The sequence below is a fragment of the Myxocyprinus asiaticus genome, chromosome 8 (assembly GCF_019703515.2).
Source record: "Myxocyprinus asiaticus isolate MX2 ecotype Aquarium Trade chromosome 8, UBuf_Myxa_2, whole genome shotgun sequence".
In the NCBI taxonomy this organism is placed as follows: Eukaryota; Metazoa; Chordata; class Actinopteri; order Cypriniformes; family Catostomidae; genus Myxocyprinus; species Myxocyprinus asiaticus.
The window spans coordinates 53,908,030-53,917,825 of NC_059351.1; the positions used below are offsets into that span (position 1 = coordinate 53,908,030).

At 37.8% G+C, this 9,796-nt stretch overlaps 1 protein-coding gene across 1 annotated transcript; it reads right to left on the bottom strand.

The window, feature by feature from the left end:
* Positions 1-877: 877 nt before the first annotated feature.
* Positions 878-7,895, bottom strand: LOC127444664 (transmembrane emp24 domain-containing protein 1-like). Its single transcript, XM_051704176.1, has 4 exons — positions 7,229-7,895; positions 4,812-4,909; positions 4,502-4,688; positions 878-3,004 (listed from the first exon to the last, which is right to left on the bottom strand). Exons 1-4 carry the CDS (start codon positions 7,406-7,408, stop codon positions 2,786-2,788), a joined length of 684 nt encoding a protein of 227 aa, XP_051560136.1. The 5' UTR covers positions 7,409-7,895; the 3' UTR covers positions 878-2,785.
* Positions 7,896-9,796: the final 1,901 nt, after the last annotated feature.

Genomic DNA, 9,796 nt, shown 5'->3' on the forward strand with positions numbered 1-9,796 from the left:
TTATTCCTTCTTTAATAATCAGGTCTTTTATATTAAAAAGCACCCAACAGCGCCATTATTGTATGCATAAATTGCTCAAAAGAGCTCGGTGTTGATACAGATTTCCCAGTTTGATTCAATTCCGATTCACAAGCTCTCAATTCAATTCTGATACGATTTGATTCTGATATATGGGTATATTTCAGTTAAAATATGCAATTTGTTTAAAACTGAAATTCAGCTAATGCTGTAAATTATACAAGGAACCTTATAATTTGGTACATTACAAAAATATTAATTAAAAATATTAACTACAGGGCCCAAACTACGCAGTTCAATTGCTATTTATTTAACAGATATAATGATCAACACAAACAAAACTGCGGTAAAATTTTAAGTAAAAGTGAAAGATTGATTTGGGGAGTTTAATAATCTATATCGGGATTATTCAGATAAAGATCACGATTAATTGGAAACTCAGTATTTTTACCGAGCCCGGATGAAAATACATTCGCAATAGTCTAGATCGCAAAACAATTCTTCGTAAATTTAATGGCACAGTTATTATTTTTGTTATGCCATTATTAGTGAATGGTGAAAGGTTATTAATGAATGTGTATTGTTTACATTTTTTTGTCTGTGTTAAAAAGTATAAATAAAAGAACAATTAAAAATCTGTTTAAAAATAAAACTCTATTTCTAATGTGTAATTTAATTATGAATCAAATCCGAATGGGACATTTAACCAAGCAAACTTTAAACAATTCATTTCAAATATTAAATATCAGAGTAATCTGATTAAAAAGTAATTAGTTACTATTACATAACTTTTTAGTCCAAAAGTAGTGAAACACTTTTAAATTGTTGTAATCAGATTACAGTTACAAGATAATTACTTTAAGTACATTTCTTGGGTTACATGTATATTTTATTGATTTAGAATGCATGAGTAACACATAATGCAAACAGATGTACATATGAACATAATTCATGTATTATTTAGAAACATTTAGAAACGGCCTCCAGCAGCTCCAAACAGACCCACAATAATCAGAACCGTCTCCACTGGACTGGAAACAGCAATGACAATTGTGCTTTGCTCCTGTAATGATTAAGCCGATTTAATATACGCTTCTTTAGTACAGAGAGATGTTTTGGTGAAGGAATATATTTGTTGGTTGTGTATATTGCAAAAACAACATCAAAAATAGTAACTGATATTGTCTTGTTTGCAAGTAAAAAATGTCTAAACCTCTTGAAAACAAGATGAATTTACTCAAGAAAAATTGTGAATATATCTCGTATTTTTTGTTGTGCTTACCCCATTGGCAAATTATTTATTCTTTAGTATAAATCTAACAGATCGTTAATATCACTCATTCATATATTTTCTCTATAGTGCTTATCTAAATGTTTTTGTATTTCTATTTTTCATACTGACGTTTCACAAGGAGTGCGAACAAACACATTCAGAATATGTAACGCGATCAATATAAAGGGGAATTTGTTTAGATATGCTCTTTTGTCTCAAACGTTCACACAATCCACAACCAATGTTTTTGTCTATATTTTTATTTTCTGTAACAGCTGTGACTTCAATTGAACTGGAGTTCAAACAAGGTCAGTATTCATTACTAAAAATATAGCTTTACATGTTTGAATTTACTTACGTCTAAACTATATATATATATATATATATATATATATATTACTGTATTTTAAAAGATTTTATTTATGTACAAGATAAAGATATAACGTCACTGAATGGTAATCCACGCTCCATCAGTTCAAAGAGATTTAATTTACACGTCTTAATCATTCGCTACAGTCATTAAAAACATCTCATCTATACGTTCATGCGGCATCTGAATTTGGATTTTAAATCCAAGCTTTATGACTGATGACAAAAACATTTAAGTGAGCTACACCATTTTTTCTTCCCCTAAAAGGTTTCTAAATATCTTGAAAAGCTGAAACGCAGAGGTTTATAGAAGAAACGTTAAAAAATGTCTGTAAGACCAAGAACAGTCAAGTTTGGTTTCATGACCATTGAATACAACGGCTACAAAAAGTAAAAATAAATGATTACTTTTATTTTATTGTGTAAAAGTCTTTTTTTTTTTTTTTTAAATCAAACAGGTGTACAGAGTTGTAAATTTCAACATCATATTCATCTCATTCAAACCTTAAAAAACAATAAAATAAAAACAGCATCACCTTACATTATCAGTGTGTTAATGCGGTTCTGGTATGTATTAAATGGCACGACTAAAATTAAAAGACACAAAAAAAATGAATAAAATCTAGTCACATTATTATTCTTCAGGAAAAACGCCCAACAAACCGTTTAAAGGATTAGATCACCCAAACATTAATCATCTGTCGTTATTCACCCTTATGTTATTCCAAAGCTTTCCATATTTAAAGAAATGTCTACTTTTGTATTCCACAGAAAAAACAGCATATGGTTTTGGAATAAAATAAGAGTTTTCATTTTTGGGGGAACTACTCCATTATGCCTATTATTTATTCTAACAGCAACAGTTCTCTTGAGCCTTATTAGGTGTTATAAGGGTGTGTGTGAGTGAACTCCCACTGAAATACATACCACAGAAGATCGTCCAATGAGAGAGAGTGCTTGTAACAGAATCCAGCCAATCAGAGCAAGTGACATGAGCATCACTGCTATTGTTTGACGGTTCTAGAACCAAAGTATTAAAGGCACTGTGGTCTCTGAATGTCCTCGACTTGCTTCTGTTTTGCCTCTGTGTTGTACCTGATTGGTCAGTGTGACGTTTGCATGTTTTTAAGAGCAGACTCTCCATTTGTCGTCAAACAGGCGTCGAACGGTGTAGACCTGCGTGAGCGCAACACTCAACATGACCAGCAGGTTGACACAGGACCAGAAGGAGACCCGCCACAGGTTGTCCTCCAGCAAGTTTCTGTCACGTGCCTCGAATGCTCTCAAAACCGTCTGCATCTGACTACTGCGCTCCAAACGCTGGTGCACAGAGTCCATCGTCTCCTACGTAAAAGGGAGAAACAATATATGGTAATAAAATAAAATAGTTGAACTACAGTTACTGTAGTAAAACCATGGTTAATTTTTGTAAGGTGTGGATAAACCTTATTGCGGGGGAACGCAAACATTATTGCAAGTGTACACAAACCTTATTGTGAGGGAAGGAATGCAAACTATTGCGAGGGAACGCAAACCATATTGCGAGGGAAAGAATGCAAACTATTGCGACGGAATGCAAACCATATTGCGAGGGAAAGAACGCAAACTATTGCGACGGAATGCAAACAATATTGTGAGGGAAAGAATGCAAACTATTGCGACGGAATGCAAACAATATTGTGAGGGAAAGAATGCAAACTATTGCGACGGAATGCAAACCTTATTGCGAGGGAAAGAACGCAAACTATTGCGACGGAATGCAAACCATATTGCGAGGGAAAGAATGCAAACTATTGCGACGGAATGCAAACCTTATTGCGAGGGAAAGAACGCAAACTATTGCGACGGAATGCAAACCTTATTGCGAGGGAAAGAACGCAAACTATTGCGACGGAATGCAAACCATATTGCGAGGGAAAGAACGCAAACTATTGCGACGGAATGCAAACCTTATTGCGAGGGAAAGAACGCAAACTATTGCGACGGAATGCAAACCATATTGCGAGGGAAAGAACGCAAACTATTGCGACGGAATGCAAACCTTATTGCGAGGGAAAGAACGCAAACTATTGCGACGGAATGCAAACCATATTGCGAGGGAAAGAACGCAAACTATTGCGACGGAATGCAAACCATATTGCGAGGGAAAGAACGCAAACTATTGCGACGGAATGCAAACCTTATTGCGAGGGAAAGAACGCAAACTATTGCGACGAAACGCAAACCTTATTGCGAGGGAAAGAACGCAAACTATTGCGAGGGAAGGAACGCAAACTATTGCGAGGGAAGGAACGCAAACCTTATTGCAAGCGTACACAAACCTTATTGTGAGGGAAGGAACGCAAACTATTGCGAGGGAACGCAAACCATATTGCGAGAGAAAGAATGCAAACTATTGCGACGGAATGCAAACCTTATTGCGAGGGAGGGAACGCAAACCTTATTGCGAGGGAACAAAACTATTTCAGAAAAAAATTCCTCCCTGTCCTTTAAGGGGGCTCTGTAATTTTCTGTTTTTAATTTAAACAGAACTAAAACTAAACTAAAAACAAGAAATCTGGGCTAAATTCAACTGAAGCTCTATCGCTCTACAAACCATGTCAACTTTAAACTCAGTTTGCAAAAACAAAGCTAAATCTCATGAAAAAAATGTCCGGCTCATACTTCACTCCAAAATAAGAAGAAAAATAAAAAAATGATATTTTGTGTAAATATGCAGCCTGTTTTAGGATCATTAATGTTTTTTGCATCTCTAATCTCATTCTGATTATTTATATCTAAATATGTATATGAAGTAGAATTTAACAACATGATATGGGTCTATCACTAGGCAGCACTCACTCTTATGTCTTCCAGCTTGTATTCCAATAGGCTCTCAGGCTCTCCAAGCCCCGCCCACTCATCGTCCGCCCCCACGTCATTGGACTGGTTGTCCAGGATGACCTCAAAGAAGACCATCTTCTCAGAGAACCTGCTGAAGGTGTTATCAAAGCAGATCTGATAGTCTCCTGCCTCTGTGGGCTCCACCCTAAACACAACACACCAATCACGTTAATTACAGGCAGCCAGCCAATCACACACAAGCTGTAGAAAAGTGACGAATCAGAGCGTCTGAATAAATCATGTGACTGAGGGAGATCTCAGCACTCACATGTGAACCCCGTCAGAGCGACGAAACTCTGAGACGAGATGGATCCCATGAGGAGAAATGATCGAGAAATCCACATCCATTCCTGCTCCAGCGATCACCTGAACAAACACGTGATAGTCGTACATTAGTCTGTTACTACTGATCATATTAGGGTTAGTGATTTGATCAAACCTCAAAGACCTGCAGCGTTTGTGCTACAGACACGAACTAGATTGGTAAAGATGGTCATTTGTGGCAGGAGGGTCCAGATCGATTAAATTCTTACAAAATACATTAAAAAAAATGCAAGTCACACCAAAATAATTACTTGAACACAACTCTTCCATGATATACAAGACTGTTTGTGAAGTAAAAAAAAACATTGACATTTTTAGAAAAGAGATATTTTTTTAAAGGTCAAATGGGGTAACACTGAGAAAACTTGAAAAAAAAAAAATGCAAATAATGATTTATTTGCGTACACACATGCATTCAAGGAAATTGATCAATTAAAATTGTAATTTTTATTTTAATACCTTTTACTAGATGGTTACATGACATTTTTAAAGTACTAGAAAATGCTATAAATGTTTTTCAGAAAACTGTGTGTTATAAAGACGTTGATTTCTTCACCTCACTAATAGATTGTTTAACACAAATATACAACACAGTGCCATAATTACTTCAATATTACCATACGTTTATGGTAAATAAAACCAGTAGGTTATAGGAGAGTATTTGTATGGGTAAAAATGAAATAGTGAAGACTCAGAGATTAAAAGTGTTAATTATACACAAAAAACACTCTTTCCCTCATACACATTTTACCTGATGTTACTACTGAATAAAAAACAGTTCACTTCTACCTTCAACCCTCCCAACTTCTGTTTGACTTTTATTGAAGATGATGTGATGTTGAAGACCTTATACATTTACAGTATATATACATGTACAGCATGCATTGATTCTGCTGTTTATATGTGTGTGTGTGTGTGTGTGTGTCTCTGTCTGTGTGTCTCTCTGTCTGTGTGTGTGTGTGTGTGTGTGTGTGTCTGTCTGTCTGTGTGTGAGTGTGTGTGTCTGTCTGTGTGTGAGTATGTGTGTGAGTGTCTCTGTGTGAGTGTGTGTGTTAGTGTATATATGTGTGTCAGTGTGAGAGTGGTGTGTGTGTCTCTGTCTGTGTGTATGTGTGTGAGTGTGTGTGTCTCTGTCTGTGTGTATGAGTGGTGTGTGTCTCTCTGTGTGTGTGTGAGTATGTGTGTGTGTCTCTGTCTGTGTGTATGTGTGTCAGTGTGAGAGTGGTGTGTGTGTGTCTCTGTCTGTGTGTATGTGTGTGTGTGTGTCAGTGTGAGAGTGGTGTGTGTGTGTGTCTCTGTCTGTGTGTGAGTATGTCTCTGTCTGTGTGTGAGTATGTGTGTGTGTCTCTGTGTGTGAGTGTGTGTGTGTCTCTGTCTGTGTGTGAGTATGTGTGTGTGTCTCTGTCTGTGTGTGAGTGTGAGAGTGGTGTGTGTGTGTCTCTCTGTCTGTGTGTGAGTATGTGTGTGAGTGTGTGTGCGTGTCTCTGTCTGTGTGTATGTGTGTCAGTGTGAGAGTGGTGTGTGAGTGTGTGTGCGTGTCTGTCTGTGTGTATGTGTGTCAGTGTGAGAGTGGTGTGTGAGTGTGTGTACGTGTCTCTGTCTGTGTGTATGTGAATGTGTGTGTCTCTGTCTATGTGCGAGAATGTGTGTGTCTCTGTCTGTGTGTATGAGTGTGAGAGTGGTGTGTGTGTGTGTCTCTGTCTGTGTGTGAGTATGTGTGTGTGCGTGTCTCTGTCTGTGTGTATGTGTGTCAGTGTGAGAGTGGTGTGTGAGTGTGTGTGCGTGTCTCTGTCTGTGTGTATGTGTGAGAGTGGTGTGTGTGTGTGAGTGTCTCTGTCTGTGTGTGAGTGTCTCTGTCTGTGTGTGAGTGTCTCTGTCTGTGTGTGAGTATGTGTGTGAGTTAGTGTATATATGTGTGTCAGTGTGAGAGTGGTGTGTGTGTGTCTCTGTCTGTGTGTGTGTGTGTGTGTGAGTGAGTGTTAGTGTTTATATGTGTGTCAGTGTGTGTGTGAGTGTGAGAGTAGTGTGTGTGTGTGTGTGTGTGTGTTAGTGTTTATATGTGTGGTAGTGGTGTGTTTATGTCAGTGTGTGTGTGTGTGAGTGTCTCTGTCTGTGTGTGAGTGTCTCTGTCTGTGTGTGAGTATGTGTGTGAGTTAGTGTATATATGTGTGTCAGTGTGAGAGTGGTGTGTGTGTGTCTCTGTCTGTGTGTGTGTGTGTGAGTGTTAGTGTTTATATGTGTGTCAGTGTGTGTGTGAGTGTGAGTGTGAGAGTAGTGTGTGTGTGTGTGTTAGTGTTTATGTGTGTGGTAGTGGTGTGTTTATGTCAGTGTGTGTGTGTGTTTATAATAATGTCGCAGTACCTGATACTCGATCTCGATGCTGCCGTTGTGAATCGCTGTTTGGTAGAAACACTCTGTCCTCGCTGCAGGCAGCAGAAACGTGAACTCACTGTCGACTTGAGGACTGAACGCGTTTACAGCGCTGATAAACACCGCGACACATCCGAACAGTGATATATAGATCCGCTGCAGGTCATCCATGCTGTAATAACACAGAACACGCGTTTAAACAGTATGTTTATCTCTGAGCTCTCATGAGAAAATTAGTTTAAACCCTCCGTCCAGCGGATCTGTTCCGCTTCCGCAAAGCAGTTTATCCATCCGTGCTCTCAGCCAATCACAGCACCCGAGTGTAATCCTGCAGCCAATCACAGCACCCGAGTGTAATCCTGCAGCCAATCACAGCACCCGAGAGTAATCCTGCAGCCAATCAGCGTGCAGAGATCCGAGTTCGCACATGCGGCGTAAACACGTTATAATCTTCCCCATTCAAACTCGTTTTTCCTGAACGCGCAAGTGTTCGACGGTCTCCAGTGTTTTCACTCGCATCGGCGTATATTCTCAGCGGGTTATGTAATGTTTAAGGTATTACATTTGTAAAATTTGTCACAGAGATACTTCACAGAGTCGAGATGACAGTGTTTTATTGACAGTGTGTAGATTACATGAAGAGATATTTTTCCCACCCGTATTCCGGCAGGTCCCGCCCCCTGCGTGCGGATTGGCTACTGAGTATCTTATAAGCGGCCTGTGATTGGCCAGATGAGAAGTCGTTTATAAAGCCCGAGTAACAGTGTAAACAGAGTGACGTCATAAAGTATAAGTTGCAGAAAAACAAACAGCCACTAAGTTCAAAGTTCAGTGCTCAACATACGACATGTTACATCACTTCTTATATTTAACTTCTTATTATTAATTAATTCTGCAATTAGTTTTTAATAATGTAGAATGTTTAACTATAGGCAGTGTTTAAACTTAAATTATCAAGATGTGTGTTTGTGTAGCAAACTTAATATTAAGACACTGAAAGTCATGTAAATTACATTTTCCCCTCTAGAAATAAACAACTGTTTAATTTCACTTTTACAAATACTTTTTTTTTCTTCAGATAAATGGGTGATTCTGTAACTATAGGCACTTGACCTGATTATTATTATTTATTTATTTATTCGTATAAATTAAAAATGTCCATACGGTATTCTTTCTATCTAAAACTGAATTTCTTCACATCCCATCTCTACGCAATAATGTATTTCTTTTCCATCGCATTCTCAGAAAACTATGAAATAGTTCATTACAAAAAATACATATTCTCTCATGGGAAGTGATGTTACCGTGATATTGTATTTTCTTATATTTGGCAGACAGTGAAACCATAGATGTGGCAGTCAGGCAAAATCAGTTTGTCAAAAATTTTTTACTAAAATAACAATCGCATTCATGTCTCTCATTAATGTTCAGGACAAAGTGATGTCACATATAACTACCTATTTTCTTTCCAGTACATTTATTCAGCCATTTACTTGTAATAAAAAGAAAAACACAAATAGTTTTTCTTCTGTCGGAATGGCAAAGTGTCAGCAGTTATAGAATCGGTAACCATCCAATCAGAAGGCGACGTCAAGCTGTTATCGGCAGCTTTCGCCCAATCATTTGATGTGTAAATATATCATTCGCGAGAGTTGCCGGGGAAAAATAACGAGGTTAGTTATGCTGATATCATTAATTATTCTGAGTTGTTTTGAGCCTGAAATTCATTTTTACACCAAGTGACACTTAAATGGTTGTTGTTCTCCATCTGGATCGCTCGTTTTGGGAGTTTTTACTTGGTGTCTCGAGACCAGAAACAGAAAACAGGCAATTCGAATCGTTATGGCGCCGCTAAGTGATTGCTCAGGGAAACTGAATATCACTCAGACGTCTATTTGATGGCCGAATTCCAATCGAAAGTGATCATCCCTATGCCCTAGTCACTATGAAGGACAGAGCTCTTGATGTGGACACTCTAAAGGGAGCATGACATTACAGTTTGAATGTAGCCGTCACTAAAAGTCTTGTGAAATAACAACATTTCTTACTTTTGTTTGGAACGACACTTTGAGTGGCGTCCCCTTCTCGAAGCATCCTTCAAGGGCGCAAAAATGCCATTTGAAAATGCCCGATGTGTGTGTTTACATCTGGAAGACATATTTGTATAGGTTGTTTGCTCATCTGCAGTACATCTATAAGACGTTTCCTCTCGGAAACACTTTGAAACAAACATCTCGCAGATGTACGTGTTATATCTGGGAATAGTTCATGCTGTATTTGCGCATATATGTACATATTTCAATTCTGCTAGTATTCAAGAAAACATGTTTCATGTATGCCATGACTATGGACTGACAAGGGTCGAACAGCAATTTAATCTGTTAGAAGTGACTATGATTAGCTGGATTTATGGTATAATTAATGTTCCTTTAAATGTAGCTTTACTAAGTCAAATGCAGCTTTTCAGAATATTTTAAATTTCTTTTTATTTGCAAAATTTAATGTGAGACAACAAACAAATCTGACTTCTCATAGTTTGTGAAAAGGGGCCTTGAGAGG

Bases quoted from the DNA above. Each gene is read 5' to 3' on its own strand.
- LOC127444664 (XM_051704176.1), bottom strand. From the start codon at position 7,408: ATGGATGACCTGCAGCGGATCTATATATCACTGTTCGGATGTGTCGCG. The intron at 4,910-7,228 runs GTACTGCGACAT...GTGTTTGTTCAG, and splicing joins GCATCGAGATCGAGTATCAG to GTGATCGCTGGAGCAGGAAT. The intron at 3,005-4,501 runs GTGAGTGCTGCC...CCTTTTACGTAG, and splicing joins ACAAGCTGGAAGACATAAGA to GAGACGATGGACTCTGTGCA.